Below are 17,324 nucleotides of genomic sequence, written 5' to 3'. Positions count from 1 at the left end.
GTAGAGGGCAGTGAATTTTCTTCCAAATTTAGCAATAGAAGTCAAGTGATCACATTTGTTTCCTGTTTTTCACAATAATAAATTCTAGTATAATTTTATAGAACTTAAGACTGATGCACCTTTCCAACTTTTGATGCCCACTCTATGTACAGTAAGTGCCCGTCGTACTTTGCTTCTGAAATTCAGTTCCATTGTAGGTAGTCCTATGTATTTTAGTGCAACTCCATCTGAGTGCAGGCAATTGAGGCAAAGTTTCCACCCCACTGCATGAAGATTAGTGAACTGTAAGACCCCAGTAAAAACTTCCTGTTGAATGAATCTTCCTGACAGGTGGTGCTGCTAAGAGTTGAAATGAATACAATAAAAGAGGAGAGGGACAAGCTGAAGGCAACAACTGAAGAAAAGGATCATGGCAGACAGCTTCAGAAAGCTCTCAGTGACCGGGATGAAGCCATAGCAAGGTAAGAAACTTATTTGAAGAAATCTGAAAGAGGATGACAAGCTACTGGTCCCAACTGCCAGATTTCCAAAGAAACACTTCAAGGATTAAAATAATCCCTTTTCCATTGTACTTTATACTGGTATGAGTTCCATTCAAAGGGGCACATGGCCTGAATAAGCTCCCGGTATATCAGGCAAATCTATGAAAGGAACTCCATTGTGGTTAGTCATGCTGTCTGACTCACCAAGCTAAAAGCAATTGACTAGCTACAGCTTTGGATTATGTTGATCCAGAAGCACATGGAATTTATTGAACAGTTCAAACTGGCAAATACTTCTATGATGCCTTTTGCTCCCCAAACAAGCCTGCTGCCATATTTCCTATGTCAGCTCAAAAGGCCATTTCCTTTCCCCACATTTCCTTCCCTATCTTGCACTTTAGTTAATCTATACTACTCTCTTCAACTACTATGTGTGATAGCAAATTTACATTTTCCTACTCTGAGTAACAATTTGTTTTCTGAATGTCCTAGTCAAAACTATCGTACTGAGATTACCTCTTTCCCAGAGCTGAAAATACTCTTAAATTCTGGGAAAAAAAGTCAGTATTTAATATATATTATGAGGTCACCTTTGTGTTTGTTTTCAAGAGAAAATAAACCCATCCTATTTATTCTTTACCGAATGTGCATAACCTTGCAGCATATGAAATTTGTGGCCTGTGTGTATGCAGGACAAAGAAGGAGCAACTTCAGATAATTTAGTTCACAGCTGTGTAGGTAGGTTATCATATTTCAAATGTTTATCCAGGTACCCTTTAATTGTAATGAATATTTCTGCCTCCACAATACAGCACAGATACAGGCTCTTTCGCCCAATGAGTCCATGCTGAAAACGTGGTCCACCTAGCTGTTCTCTATTTCCTGCATTCAGCACGTTTCCCTCCAGGCTGCTTCCCTCTACATACCTGTCCAAGTTCTTCATAAATGATACTACTGTACCTCCCTCAACTACTTCCTCTGTCAGCTCATTCCATATACTCACCACCCTCTGCATGAAAACTTTGCCCCTCTACACATCCTACTTTAGGACCCCTCAAACAAAAGATTGTTACTAGCCACTTTATCTAGGCCTCCCATAATGTTAAAATCTTCTATAAGATCACTCCTCATTCTCCTGCAGTCCAATGAATAAAGCCCTAGCCTGGTCCTTTAGTCCTAGCAACATCACATAAATCTTCTTTCTGCATTCAGTTTAACCATGTCTTTCTGATACAGCATGACCAAAATTGTACACATTACTCCAGTCGTGGCCTCATCAATGACCTATACAACTGCAACATAATATCTGCACACCTCTATAATATCTTTCTACATTCATGCTCCTACATTCTAAGGAATAAAGAGCTATTCTGGCTAACCTCTCCCTATCACTCAGGCCCCCTAAGCATGGTCTCACCAGCAACTTGTAAAACTGTAACAGAATGTCCCAACCCTTATACTCAATGCCCTGACTGATAAAGGCCATCGTGCCAAATGCCTTGTTTCAGCACCTTGTCTACCCATGACACCACTTTCAGTGAACTGTGGATTTGTACTCCCTAGTGCCTACCATTTGTAACATAAGTCTTACTCTGATTGGACTTTCCAAAATGCATCGAGGCCACCCGAGCTGTGACTACTAACCCATTGGGCTGCATTTTCTTTTTGTTCCCAATCACTTCAAAGTCCTGATTCCTGTACCTAAACATTTCTGGTACCCCAGTCAATCACTGCTTGTAATCATATATAGAAAGTATTGGCTTGGGTAGGTTCTGTATTAAGCTGTAGCCTATTCACATCTGCATTTAGTGTATGATGCTGAATTCTGAGTAGGAATAAAAGCAGCTAATTTCTGCAATCTAACCACACTTTTGAGTTCAGTCATCATTCCCTTATGAATCATGAAACTAGTTGCTGTGGTTTAGGTTAACGTTGAGTCACCAGTTGGTGTGGTGTCCTTTATTCAACATTCTACACAGGTGGATACAAAACGTGTAATATGCTATAATAAAAGCTAAATACTGAATTTGTATTTCAGGAAAAATACTCTGGAAATGGAACTTGCCAAGTGTAAGATTGACATGATGTCACTCAATAGCCAGCTCCTGGATGCAATCCAGCAGAAACTCAACCTCTCACAACAGCTGGAGGCTTGGCAGGTAAGGCAGGATGAACCCTTTGGTCGAACACCAATTAATTGTGTTTGTTGTGAATCCAGTTTTTACTGATTCATATTACTAGTCTCTATAATAGATCTTAAATCATTAAGTCACCAGAAGAAGAGTGATACATTCTTGAATGGAATATGAAGGTTTGTTTCACCATTTACTGGAATAACTACTGGATAACTTTCTCATAAAAGAAAACCCATCTCTTTATTACCTCGGTAGTTTTTTATATATTGAGATAAGATTGCTGGTAAGGGTTAATCTGTTTAGAAAAATCCATCTGACACAATTCATGCTGTAGCCCCTTCAAGTTAATGTGTGGTCCTTGCCAACTGGAACTCACCCTATAAATCTGTCTTCAACTTTGTACAGTTGTCAACCTTTACATGTGCTTTCTGAAAACATGTACAGAATATTTGGTAATACTAAGCGTAACCATACCACACATACAATTAAATCTCTCTCTGTCATTTCCAGAAAGTTTGCCAGGCTCTGACTATGGTAAACCAAACTGCTGTTATCTCCTCAGTAGCGCATGGAATGAGGGCATTTGAAATGTGAGCTTACTCCCAGCTAAACTAGTTATATAGCAGTTCACATACATTCTTTAATCTTAAAAGATCAGAATAAATTACTTCTTCCAAGTCTTTATATATTAGGGAGTTTGTTTCTACAAAGGTTCCAGAACATTTCCTACTCTGACATGGTAACCTATAAACATACAGGGCCCAAACATCCAAGCTGCAAATTTAGATCTAACGCAAATTAAAATTACTAATTGCAGATTGCTAAAGTGTAAAATAACGGAAAATGCCATATCAGGCAGGTTCCGTGTTAGTCGATATATCAGGATAAAGACCTTCATTAAGAATTATTGTTTATGTTTCTAAATGAAACTTACTGCAGACAAGAGTTTTGACCTCAGCATGTAACATATGCAATGACCGTGCTTATGACTAATCAGAGTTAATGTAATTGAACCTACCTGCCGGGAAATCATCAGAAGCAGATGGGTTTCCCAGATTACATCCCATTTGGTTTCTCTTTTAATTGATATGACTGTTGGGGTGTAAAGTAGACAGATAATCCAATCCTTTCAGCTTCTTACCAAATCATATCCTTGGTTTCCGATGTTGTTACAAGTAATTAAAAGCGGCTAATTTTCATTCTTATCGCTGGTAATGAGAAATCTCATAGAAGCAATGAGAAATAGGCTGCCTGGCCTTTGTGCCCACTCCACTGTTCCAAACAAAACTAGCTGATCAGCCTCATTACCCTATTCCTGCTCTCTTTCCATCCCTCCTGATGCCTTTTGAATCCAGAAATGTAACTATTTCCTTCAGTTCAGTAACTGGGCTTCTACTGCCTTCTGGTGTAGAGATTTCCATGGATTATCACTTTGGAGTGAAGACATTTTCCTCATTTCTTTCCTAAAATCCTAACACAGGGACTTTGATTTTTGAAGGGTGGTATCTACCCTTCCTGAGTAGCCAATCTATCAAACCTTGTTAGAGTTTTGTGTATTTCATTGTGTATCCCCTCTCAGTCTTCTAAGCTCTAGTGAGTACAGGGCTGACCCTCTTCACACAATACTTTTGCCATGTCAGGAACCTATCTAATGAACTTTGGAATCACTCCCTCTACGGCAGGTACTTCATTTTGTAAGTAAAGAGTACAAGCCCCTGTACAATAATAGGAGGACATCCTTGCTGCTTGAGTTCCAAAGCCTCCATGCACCGCCCCCCACCTGTTTCAGTAGAATTGATTCTTGATGTGCACCAAGTAGACTTTATCATTGCTAGCTCTCCAGTGGAGATTGGGAGAATATTTTAATGTGTTAGGTGTTAGTTGGATAGTAATGTCATTGAATGCTAGTGCAGCTTTCAAAATCAGCTGCTGTTTTGAACACATGGTTATATAAATGTCTAGGTTAGCAAAACAATTAGCGTAGAGTTGGAGGAGGATGTTTTTGTGCTTCTGTTTGCTGTCCAATGACCTCTAGATTATGTATGGGTGGCCACTGTAAAGGGCTGTAAATTTGTTAAATTCCACCTTCCACATCACTTCTCCATCCTGTCTACATGTGTCCTCCCATATTAAAAAAATACAGAACCCTTTGAGAAAAATGCTCAAAATATTTCTTCATTATGAATCCAGTATTTTAGTTGAATATATTGTTGAATGTTGAATGAAGATGGAATTTAATGCAGACAAGTGCAAGGTGTTGCTCTCCTGTAGGACCAAGCATGGTAGGTCTCACACAGTGAATGGTAGGGCACTGAGGAGTGCAGTACAACAAAGGGATCTAGGAATCCAGGTCCATAATTCATTGAAAGTGGTGTCACAGGTGTATAGAGTCATTAAAGAAAGCTTTTGGCACATTGGCCTTCATAAATCAAAGTACTGAGTACAGGAGATGGGATGTTATTTTGAAGTTGTATAAGGTGTCGTTGAGGCCTAATTTGGAGCATCGTGTGCAGTTTTGGTCACCTACCTACAGGAAATATGTAAATAAGGTTGAGAGAGTACAGAAACAATTTACAAGGAAGTTGCCGTGACCGGAGGACGCGAGTTTAAAGGAAAGATTGAATAGGTTAGGACTTTATCCCTAGGAAGGTAGAAGATTGAGGAGAAATTATGAGAGGTATAGATAGGGTAAATGCAAGCAGACTTTTTTCACTGAGGTTGGGTGGGACTACAACTGGAAGTCATGGGTTAAGGGTGAAAGGTGAAAAGTTCAAGGGGAACATGAGAGGAAACCTCTTTATTCAGAGTGTGGTGAGAGTGTGGAATGAGCTGCCAGCATATGTGGTACATGTGAGCTTGATTTCAACGTTTAAGAGGAGTTTAGATAGGTAGATGGTAGGGGTATGGAGGGCTGTGGTCCCAGTGCTGATCAATGGGACTAGGTAGTTTAAACCTTTTTTCTTGGACTAGATGGGCCAAAGGGTCTGTTTATGTGCTGTACTTCTCTATGTATCCGCTTAACAAGGGCTTATTTATGGTCAACTCCAAGTTACATTTTTGATAAGATCGAGACAAAAGACCACAAAATAAAATGGTGAAACATTAAAATATCTCATTAAATGTTAATCATAAATATTTAATAACCTGTGATAAGTAATTAAATTATAATGAATTTGAGCTAAACATAATTCTTGATTCTTGCTGTTCAATAAATATTTAAAATATTATCATGAATAAATCTCTTCCACACACGTGCTTGAAGTATGCATTTATAATTATTACATGAATCATACACAATTTAAATTCATGATAGTTTTTACTTTTGCCTGGCACTTTCCTAGGTATAAGAGTGCAGGTTGCCTGTGAACAACATGGTATAAATTATGTAAATGTGGAGGAAATACTTTAAAAAGAAATTCTTTGAAAAGGTGAAGGTTATGAGTTGGGTCAAGGGGTTCTTTTAAGTAGAATAATGTTCCCATTGCTTCTGTATATATGTGGCAATGCTCTGAGTATGAATGTATTGACATCCACAGGATTCTTTAGCAATAACTATCTCCGTGTGGATTAGGAATCAGCTCGGTGGATATAGGTATCTGAGGTGAACAGTTATGATGGGATCATTTTATTGAATGCTGAATTAAGTTTTGTACAACCTGATCTATTGTATTCCACCCAAGTAACCTCGTATTAAAGTAATCCAACAAAGGCATGCTATGTTCTTGATGCTTCAGCCTTGTGTTTTCTTCCCTCTCTCCTGGTACAGTTTGCTTCCTCAGGGCTTTTTACTATCTGGCTCCTCTGGTTTCTCATCTAGTGGCTTCTCCCAGCTACTGTTCAAGCAGACTATTGTAAGCCCCCTCCTGCCTCTGAGGTGAGCTTTAATTATAGCATCTCACCCATCTGCTCATTATATTTCCACATTCCATCCATTCTTTACTTTTGGTTGTTGCTGCTTTTTTATTGTCCCATCCTTGTAATGTGCATTCTTCATCCGCCATCTTCGAAGTGTCACTGAATGAAGCTTCCAGCTCTGCAAGGCAGATGAAGGCAAGAGTGTATTCTGGCTTTAGGGAGTTCATACAGGCAGTGATTACAGAAGGTCAACTGATTGCTTGGAGTACTACCAAAAGAATGATCGTTGTTCTTTCTGACCTGCTCAGCTATAATATAACAACAGTAGCTTATGATGCCATTGTTATTCATTATTTTTCATCAGCTGCCTTATTATCTAGGAGTTCGCAGCAGTCAGTTCCACTCGAGCTCACTTCTGATTAGCAAAGGACTTCTATGTAAAGTAATAATTGCAACAAGCCATTTCTGTCCCATGTTTCCTTAAGTCCTGGTTCAACATGGCTGGGGTTAGGCTCGGATTGTACACTTCCAACTACAGCCTTTCATTCTGTGTGTGACTTAGAATGTATGAAACGTGGGGCTGATGTTGTGTTTACCAACCAAACAATGAATTATACCTAAAAGGGAAAACATGCAGCAGATATTTGTGTTTGATTCTTTTCTCTACTGGAAACAGTGGGTATTTACAGGACAGTACTTGTCATCTTTTGTCTTTGCTGAATTGCATAAACCTATCATAACAAAATAAAAATCTGAGTAGAAATTGTTGCTGAGCTCATCTAGTTTAATAGCTGTTTTCAGGATGTTGTTCATTTTCATATCCTGTGGCTCTGAAATGAGTGGTGTGTCAGTCCTGTAATGGTGGTGTGCTGGGTGTGCACTGATGTCTGCAGACTATACACACACACAATGACTCACACTCACACACATACACACGACACACACTCACACTCGCTCACATACACACACACACTCCACGACACACACATACATAGACACACACCACACATACACACACGACTCACACTCACACACACACCCACACTCTCTCACACTCACATACATTCATTCACTCACACACTCTCTCTCTCTCTCTCTGTCTCTCACACACACTCACACACACACACACACACACACACACACACACACACACACACACACACACACACACACACACACACACACAACCTCTTCTTCATTGATTCCAGATCAGTATGAACCAGTTTCTGCCTTCACTCTGACCCATTTTCTTGCTCTCTTACATAATGTAGAAGTTACATTAGGGTCCCTTCCCACTGAATAACTAATGGTTCTCCCTAATCCCCTCTCCATACAGGACACCTTCCTCTCATTAGTTCTCCTATACCTCACTATTGGTAATGTTACACTGACCCTCTCTGTGAAACACAACATTTTTCCCTCTTTCCTAGTTTTCAATATGCCCCTTGCATGCCACTGACATATGCAGTACACATGTCAATTCATGATCATTTATAACAAGAGAGCCTAACGAACAACCCTTTACATTCAATAGCATAATCGTAACCGGTTCCCCACTATCAACAACGTGGGGATTCCTGTTGGCCAGAAACTTCATTGGACCAGCTTGATATCTTCAGGCTACAGGAGCAGGTCAAACACTGGATATCCTACAGCATGTAATTCCGTTCCTGACTCCAGCCTTCTCAGCACCTATAAAGCACGTTTTTCACCTACTTAGAGAGGTGCAGCTTTTGCAACCTGCAACATCTTAAAACCATTCAGAATAAAACAGTCAACTCACTGGTGCCCAGTCTATACCACAATAATAATAATAATAATAATAATAATAACACAGTAATACATAGGAGCAGAATTGGGCCATTTGGCCCGTGAAGTACTCCGCCATTTTATCATGGTCGATCCATTTTCCCTCTCAACCCCATTCTGTTGCCTTCTCCCCATAACCATTCATGCCCTGACTAATCAAGAAGCAATCAACCTCCACTATAAATACACCCAATGAACTGGCCTCGACAGCCACCTGTGGCAACGAATTCCACAGATTCACACCCTCTAGCTAAAGAAATCCCTCCTCGCCTCTGTTCTAAATTGATTTCCCACTATTCTGAGGCTGTCCCCTCTGGTCCTAGACTCCCCCACTCTCAGAAACATCCTCTCCATTTCCACATTATCTAGGCCTTTCAACATTCAATAGGTTTCAATGAGATCCCCACCCCCACCCCCCAATTCTTCTCAATCCCTGAGAGTACAGGCCCAGAACCATCAAGAGCTTCTCATACCCTTTCATTCCCAGAATCGTTCTCGTGAACCCCGTCTGAACTTTCTCCAATTCAGCACATCCTTTCTTAGATAAGGGCCCAAAACTGCTCACAATATTCCAAGTGAGGCCTCAGCATTACATCGTTGCTTTTTTATTCTTGTCCTCTCGAAATGAATACTAACATTTCATTTGTCTTCTTCACCACTGACTCAACCTGAAAATTAACTTCAGGCAATTCTGCACGAGTACTAAGTCCCTTTGCATCTTTGACTTCTGAATTTTCTTCCTGTTTAAAAGATAGTCTACACTTTTGTTCCTTAGAGCATGGCCATACACTTCCCGATACTGCATTCCATCTACCATTTCTTTTCCCATTCTCCTAATCCATCTAAGTCCTTCTGCAGCCTCTCTGCTTCCTCAAAACTAACTGCCCTTCCATCTGTCTTTCTATGGTCCGCATACTTGGCCACAAGGCCATCAATTCCATCATCCAAGTCATTTACATACAACGTAAAAAGCGATCCCAACACTAACCCCTGCGGAACACCTCTAGTCGCTAGCAGCCCACCAGAAAATGCTCACTTTATTCCTACTCTTCGCCTCCTGCCAGTCAGCCAACCCTCTATCACACTAAACACACTACCACACTAAACCCTATCGCACTGAATTACTCACTCACTCCAGCACAGTGCGCCCTGGCTGCAGTGTCTACCATCTTTACAGAAAAAGATTTATGATTATGTGTACATCAAAACCTACAGTGAGATGCATTGTTTGCATTAACAACCAACACACCCAAGATGTACCGAGTGTCACTGCGCATTTCGGCGTCAATATGGAACGTCCACAATGCTCCATCGAACAACACAGAACACAGCAAGTGACAAAACAACAACTGCAAAACAAACCCCATTCTTCCCTCCCTCGCACCCAGCCACATCCATACACAGGACAGGCTGTCTTCATCGTCCAGTCTCCGGCAGACCCCTGGCCTCGGGTTTGCTGCTTCCCCAGCGGGAAGTGGAGATCTGCAGACTTGGAGCTCCAGCCATCTACAAACTATATTGCAGTGACTCACTAAAGCTATTTTGACAGCACCCCCAAACCTTCTATCTCTACCGCCATGGACAACAACACATGCATCCTCTGCTCTCATCCTAATGTAAATATTATCATCAGCCTTTCATTGGATCCAAATGCAGGAACCGCCTACACAATGGCGCTGTGAGAGCACCATCGACAACAGGACTGGAGAGCCTCCACATTATAGCTCACACCCATATTATCATCACCATTATGGTATTGTCACATTGCTCTACATTACGTAAATTAATTTTAAAGTTCCAAAAGTGGTAAATGCCCCTCTGCTTTCTGTATTTGTTCAGCCAAAGGTGAGAGCACTAATAACTTTTTTTTTGGCCACTCATATTTCCTAAAGTAATTCAGAGCTTCGCTGTGGTCCAGCTACGTGTGTAGATACGGCTGAATCTGACTCCTCTTCTTTCCTTGCCCGCAGGATGACATGCACACGGTCATTGACCAGCAGCTAATGGACAAACAACAGAAAGAGTGTCGCCTGCCAGCACACTCCCATGTGAACAGCTGCAGTCTGAGGCACAAAGTCAGCTCCTCGGTGAGACTGGAATGTAATCGAGAAGAGGCCATTGGGGCAGAAGGGAAACGTCTCTTCGCATTTTTCAAGAAGAATTAATTTCCTTTGTAATTACTAATGTGGAGTTGGGAGGGCTGTAAGAGATTCTTTGTACAAAGAGAATTTCATTGAATCGGGAAGGAAACTCTTCCTGCCCAGGCTCAGGTGATGCTTCCATTTGTCTGCAAAGAGACAACAGTGGAGAAAACTCGAGATGTTCAGCCCAACTTTGGTAGCTTTGTCACTGGAGATTTTCTCTGCTGTTAAAATGTGTCCAGGTTCCCTTTGCCAAAGGTTCCTGTATGTGGAACATTGCACGAACATGCTGTATATAACGGGTTAAAACAAATCATACTGATCTATTATTTTCACAAAAAAGATAATTTCACAAGAAAAAAGAACTGAAGAATGTCTAATCTGCGAAGGATTAAATGTTTGTACAGTATTACTTGAAATGGATGGACTGATTGCCTTGAAAGAATTTAGTGAGAAAGCAAATTGTCTATATCAATGAGTAGCAATGCAGCACCTTGTGAACAGTGCACCTGTCGAGATGCATATGGAATATTGCGGCGTGCGCATGTGTAGCGTGGACATTTCACTGTGTGCCTGTACAACGCAATGTCTGTGCAACTCGTGCCTGTTCAATATAGTGTAAGATGGTACACTGTGCATTGGTACAGTGTTGCACCGTCTGCCATACGTGTGCATAAGTGTGTGTACTTAAAGTGCTCAATAAGTCAGTCTCAACAGAACAGCACTGGGTGCCACTTCAGTAGATGAATGCGGCATGCGAGTGTATAGTGTTAAGGCAGTACAGTCAGTGTGCTGCACCATACCTCTACAGCACAGTGTGGGATCCTAATTAATACTGTGCAGAAATCGTAAATGCTGGGAGCGTGAAAAATACAGAAATGCCAAAAGTACACAGTTTGTCTACCAGTATCTGGAAAGGGAAAAAAATGGCAAATTAATGCTTTGAACAGAGATTCAAAGTACAGTTATTATCAAAGTATATATGTAGTATACAACTCTGACAATTGTCTTCCCACAGCCATGAAACGAAAACCATGGAACCCATCCAAAGAGAAACATCAAACCCCCAATGCTCAAAAAGACAAGTAAATCGCACAAACAGTTAAAAAAGTGAAAAACACACAACATAAAACATCAAACCAGAAAGTCAACAAAGCAGTCCAGGAACATTTAGTTTCAGCTCAGTTGGGTTCATTTTAGCACTGTTGATTAAACCCAATGGAGGTTCAGCAGCTGAAAGATGATGATTCCAAGGCTGATTCCAATGGACTGAAAATCTCTGGCTGCTCACCTTTTCTTTCCCAAATAGGCCCTCTTATCAGTTAAGCGCAAAGTCAGATGTTAACCATTCTGTTTTCCTTTCAGATACTGAGACACATTTTGTGTATTTTAATTTAATTTTGGATACAGAGCCATATCGAGTATGGAAGGCTGATAGCCTGATTCATGTAAGTTGTACCAGTTATGATGTTGTCTGAGGTGGCAGACTCTGCCTGTGTGATAGACGAAGGTGGTGTTGAATGGGGCAAGTACAGTGTGAGATATGCATGATGTATTTAAATGGCACAATGTATGGATCATGGTAAACCTATATAGGGCAGAGTGATCTGAGGTTGGGAGAGAAGAATGGTTAATGCTGTGTAAGATAGTGCCATGTGTGAAGTATATTTGGGTGATTAGTGCTTATGGAAACTGCCCTAGCCTGAAAATGGAGGTAGTGTACTGTGCCCCAATTCAACAGCTTGGAGTTATGAATCATGTGCCTGAAAATGAGATTGTTCTGTGTCTAAAAGGAGTAGTGTGGGGTAATGTAAATATACAGACACTGTAATATTGTGCAACTGTGAAAATGCAAACAATTGTGTAGAATGTACTATATACACAATGTTAATATACATCTGTTGCAGATGCAATAGATTATGTGACTATGCACCATGTGCCTGTATGAATGAATGAAGCATTTTTGGTACAGTGTTGAGCTGTGCATTAGGTGCCTATGAAGCTTTCTGCACAATGGGTACTTGTAGTGTCAGTGTACCATTTCTCTCCCATGTCAGTGGTATATGGCATGTCTGTACAATACATTAATGGGTAATGCACATGAGCCTGTATAATAACATTACACCTGTGGTATGTTTCCTACAACTGGTGTAGGTCAAAGCACTAAGGACGATGATTGCCGGATCCGTGTGCAGTATCATCTGCCGACATGGAAAAGTGCACTCCGCACCCGTGCCATTTTGTGTACCATGTGCCTTTCCAGTGTGTGCGTGGTGTGATTCATCCACCATGTGCATGCATGTGTAGAACGATGTCCTTAGCATGTCCTGTGTGGTGTGGGCTAGTGTATTATGTACATAAAGCCTTTCGTGTTTGCTAAATCACTGCGTATGGTTTTGTCTTTTGATGTGACATTAGGGAATGTAATCGAACGCGGTTTCTGGGGTTTGATACGAAACGAGCTGCAGCGCCACCTACTGTACAACCACGGGATGTGGTCATGTCCTGCGTGCTGTACTGTACTGTATGTTGCAGGCGCAGTGTGTTGGGGTGTGGCTGGGATTGTATTTCAAATGGTACACGGATTAGCTGTTTCCTCGCATCCGAATTGTCATTGTTTCGGTGTGAAAATACCAGTCGCTTTGTTTGTATCTAAGAAAGCCATTAAAAGTCCACCTGTGGGAGCGGTTTAATGCCCGGCCTCCTTGTGCACAGGTATCCGGAACGCCTGCAATGTCGGGCTAGGGAGTCAGCCATCAGGGCTTCTACAAACACCACCCTCAGCTCTGTTGGGTTGGATGGATTCTGGCGAGGAGCGGGTGAGCAGGCCTGCAATTGCAAGGCCTGAAATAATACTCCGCAGCAGAACAACACACACAAAATACTGAAGGAACTCAGCAGGCTAGGCAGCATCTATGGAACAAAGTAGAGTCGTTTTGGGCCGAGACCCTTCGGGCAGTCCTGTACTGTACGTTGTTTGTACTTTTTTCCATAGATGCTGCCTGGCCTGCTGAGTTCTCCAGCATTTTCTGTGTGTTGCTTGGATCTGCAGCATCTGCGGATTTTCTCTTGTTTGTGACTCCGCAGCAAAGGCTCGTTCTCCCTCAGGCTCTGCGTGAACGGGTGACCTTTGTAATTAATGGTAAACGAGGCCATCTGCATGGCCTTTGACAGTACTGTTCACTGGGGTCGGCTCAGATTCTTTGTAGAAATCCATCTGGGCTGCAGGCGGAGAGCTGTGCCGTCCTATACAGAAACACGAGGCAGATGAAATGGGCCGTAAACTGCCCCAGGACTGGTGTACAGGCCGAGTATGTTTAGCAGTGGATGCACCTTGGACAATGGCTTGGATCTAGAGTTGAAGTGGAAACAACCCGCCAAAAGGAGACCTGATGTGGCCTGAAAGTCACCGAATTTAACCCCTTCCAGATGCACTCTGGCTATAGGCGGGAGAATCGGGGCGTTCAAGGCCATGATCTTCAACATCTGCGGTGTGGTTACCAATGTGCACCACCCCTGCTTTATTACACGACGTGAAGATAATGGCAGACAGCTTGGAAGTACAGTAAATGGTGCTGCAATCTGGCATCTCCCAGTTTAATAACATACACCTCGACGTGCCGGTGCTGCAAGCTGCCCCTCTCGCTGTGACATGACCCGCTGCCTTGCTGCTGGAGAGCTCGGCTTCATGCTGCTGCTTGCATTAGAAGCACTGACTTCCCGTCGCTTGTCCAAGCTTTCGTCTCCCTTTTGTTGTCTGCAATCCGCTCGGGAGTGCTGGCTAGCAAAGGCCACTCGAACATCGGCGAGCTTTAAGGCTCCAACGTCATGAGGTAGTTCCATCACCACACATCAACATGGTGTAGCCCACGCTCTTAAAGTTGGTGATTACAAATCCCCTTGGTGTAAAGTGACTGTTCTTCTGGGGCAGGTCAAAAGTGTACGTGTACGGCGGTTTGAGACAGTACTGTAGTTTGGCACTGTACTGCAGAGCGCTATTACCTGGTGTCTCTGGATGTCTTCAGTGTGGTCGCTTTGAGATACATCCCAAAGACCGTGTCGGTGTGTCCAAAGTTGGGGCGCGGATCATTCTCCTTCCGTGAAGGGTGCGGCTGTTTTACTCTATGCGTTGGATATTCGCAGTGTATCCGCCAGTAATTCCGCGCTCGCTGCGGGCCATTACCGAGAGCTGGTAATGGAATCCTTTGATTTTGGCAACACATCCAAGATGCTGGAGGAACTCAGCAGGCCAGGCAGCATCTGTGGAAACGAGAACAGTCGACGTTTCGGGACACAAGCAGGACTTGCGGAAGTGTTTCGGTCCGAAATGTCGATACTCTTTTCCGTAGATGCTGCCTGGCCTGCTGAATTCCCACAGCATTTTGTGTGTGTTGCTCTTTCCAACATCTGCAGATTTACTGTTGGCTTTGATCTTGAGGAAGCTTTTGCTTGTTGGATGTGAAATCGGGCCGCACAGAGAGGGTGGTTCCTGTGAGTGTCGTTTAAGACAACAGGTTCTCCTAGCTAACCCGTTCGTAGAGACTAAAATTAAGCAGGTAGAAAGGATTTGCGAATACTGTCGCTGTAGGTAAATGGGCTTGTTGGGCAGGCGATTCAGGCCGAATTGTACCTCATAATCACCCGCCAGCACTTGGAATGGGACCAGCAGAATGGAGTGGGTTAATTCTCCGCATAGTGTGATCGAAATTACGATATTTGATCGGGCATTAATATGGACACCATTCAGTGTTGCTCACAACGGCTCCAACCCAATCATTAACAGTGACAATCCAAGCAATGTTTAGGCCTGGCGGGATAGAGAGGGATGCGAGATCACCTACGGAGGGTGCAGCTTTGACTCTCAAAAAGGTGACTGACCCTGCCACTAACGACGTCAATTATGATTGTGCAATAGCAAGTGTATTTGGAGGTTTAGTTGATTATGAAATTGTCACGACTGTTCCAATTGTACAGATATCATTCCCATAACGTATCCAATTTCTTGTAGCAGTCTCCGGCTGTTCAACATAGAGCGTTCAGAAATGGTATCCGGCTATTTCACCTCCTCCTCCACGCTGGGGTCTGAGACCGTTTAGGATCGTTGTCTGTTGCACCTTCTGTGCATCTTGTTGAAGGGACATGGCGTGGGTGGCTTTCGGGGGAAGGCAGGGGGGGGGTGTTCGGATGCAGGACAATCCCGGCAAGCGGCGAAAAAACGAACTTCCATCCATCCCATTGACCTCCTGCGTAGAGGCGCACATCCCAGCGTTGCTGGGATCCTTAGTGTGATCTCTACATTATAGAGACACGGGGGAGCTGCTCACGCCTGGACGAAAGTGAGTCACGGCGATCGTGTCTAAACCTCCCCGCACGCACTTTGTCTTGCTGACAAAGGGAGCTATTAGCCCAGCGCCGTGTCAGACAGTGAAAGGGAATAGCCGCAGTGCTGGCAGGGCTCCCTGTTCACAGTCCTGACGAAAGAGCTCCTGTGGTGACAGTCTGGAGCACCTCTGCTGAGAAGTGATGAATGTGACAGTGTGCTTTCGATTTGCTGTACATCACAAAGTCTGGGTTTTTTCTATATTGAAAAGGTTTCATAGCAGTATGGAATATTTGTAAATGAAAAAGTTTCCTGTTAATTTGTATACGAAGAGAAACGCATTATACAAATGCTTATTTTTCAGTAAAACGTTGCTGCCTTTTTATAGTCATGTCTTGTACGGAGCGTGAGAAGCTCCTAAAACAGATTATTTCTATGAAGTGTATATCTGTCCCAGAACTACTGAAAAAATAAAGAATAATGTGGACGGGAAGTGTGTGCTGCGAGTTTTTAACCTGTGTTTTTGGTTGAGAGACTGATTTGGCGTACATTTTAGTGTGGTAATCAAACATACTGCTATCGGGTGTGCGTGCGTGTGTGTGTGTGTGTGTGTGTGTGTGAGAGAGAGAGAGAGAGAGAGAGAGAGAGAGAGAGACATCATGCCCTGTCTGTGTGAGGCGTGGTAAAGTCGCTGCGTTACAGTACTACGCCATCCGACCACCCCAGCGGCTGAACATGGACCAGCTGCCCGTCAGCATCGCCCTGCGGTGACCCACCTCACGTTTCATCGTGCACAGTGAATGGGAGTTATGGATAGCCCGAAGTAAACAGGCACATGGAGAAAATAACCCGGTTCCCTTCACGGCTATCACTACCTGGTGAGCCAGTGTGAAAAGCTCGAGAATCCGTTCTGATCGTTCAATTCTATATGCAGTTCTGTTTCCTGTGAAATATGCCTTGGCAACAGAAAGATTGTTGCTTTTTGACCATGGTTTCATGGTAACATGCCAATTTTAGAAATTTGTCCGTGGTGGAGGATGTACGTTCACGTGGTTTGTCTTCCGATCTGGAATAGATTAATCCCTCGCGTATAGAAGGGAGTAACGACCGCACTGGCGAGGTTCATGCTGGGAGACACTGGCCTACGCTGGGCGCCAACTCCGCCAGTCGGGCATGCTTGCGATAGGCCTAGTGACAGGAAAAAGTGCAAGAAGCAACACAATTTGTACAATGTCCGAATTTAATGTCAAAGTGTCGCTTATTTCAAATGTCTCAAGGCACTTTTGGATAATGACGATCAGCGTTAGCAAAATTTCCATTTGAAGTGAACCCAGGTGCTGGGAATGTCATAGCGTTAAATAACCAGTGCCTGCCCCACCCATTAACCCTCTCCCCACACCCATGCAGTATGAATCAAATCCTTTCAAAGTTTGATTTTGAGTTTTAAATGGCTTGATTACAAGGATCTTCACAAGCTGGTCTTGTGCATCTCTACACGGATGCTGCCTGACTTGCTGGGTATTTCCAGCAACATCTGACTTTATTTCAGATTTCCAGCATCCCCAGTATTAATACCTGTACA

General features: G+C 42.9%; 1 protein-coding gene across 1 annotated transcript in view; it reads left to right on the top strand.

Annotated features, from left to right (window-relative positions):
• The window catches only part of LOC140190840 (BICD family-like cargo adapter 1), an 87,143-nt gene extending 71,586 nt beyond the window's left edge, over positions 1–15,557 (top strand). The window contains exons 7-9 of the mRNA XM_072247723.1: positions 331–461; positions 2,521–2,641; positions 10,252–15,557. Coding sequence (XP_072103824.1) covers positions 331–461; positions 2,521–2,641; positions 10,252–10,446 — 447 coding nt within the window. The 3' untranslated portion in view covers positions 10,447–15,557. The remainder of the gene's footprint in view (positions 1–330; positions 462–2,520; positions 2,642–10,251) is intronic.
• Positions 15,558–17,324: the final 1,767 nt, after the last annotated feature.

This window comes from Mobula birostris, chromosome 31 (genome assembly GCF_030028105.1).
Source record: "Mobula birostris isolate sMobBir1 chromosome 31, sMobBir1.hap1, whole genome shotgun sequence".
In the NCBI taxonomy this organism is placed as follows: Eukaryota; Metazoa; Chordata; class Chondrichthyes; order Myliobatiformes; family Myliobatidae; genus Mobula; species Mobula birostris.
Note: the sequence above shows the minus strand (reverse complement) of the source record. Positions and strands in the feature narration are given on the sequence as shown.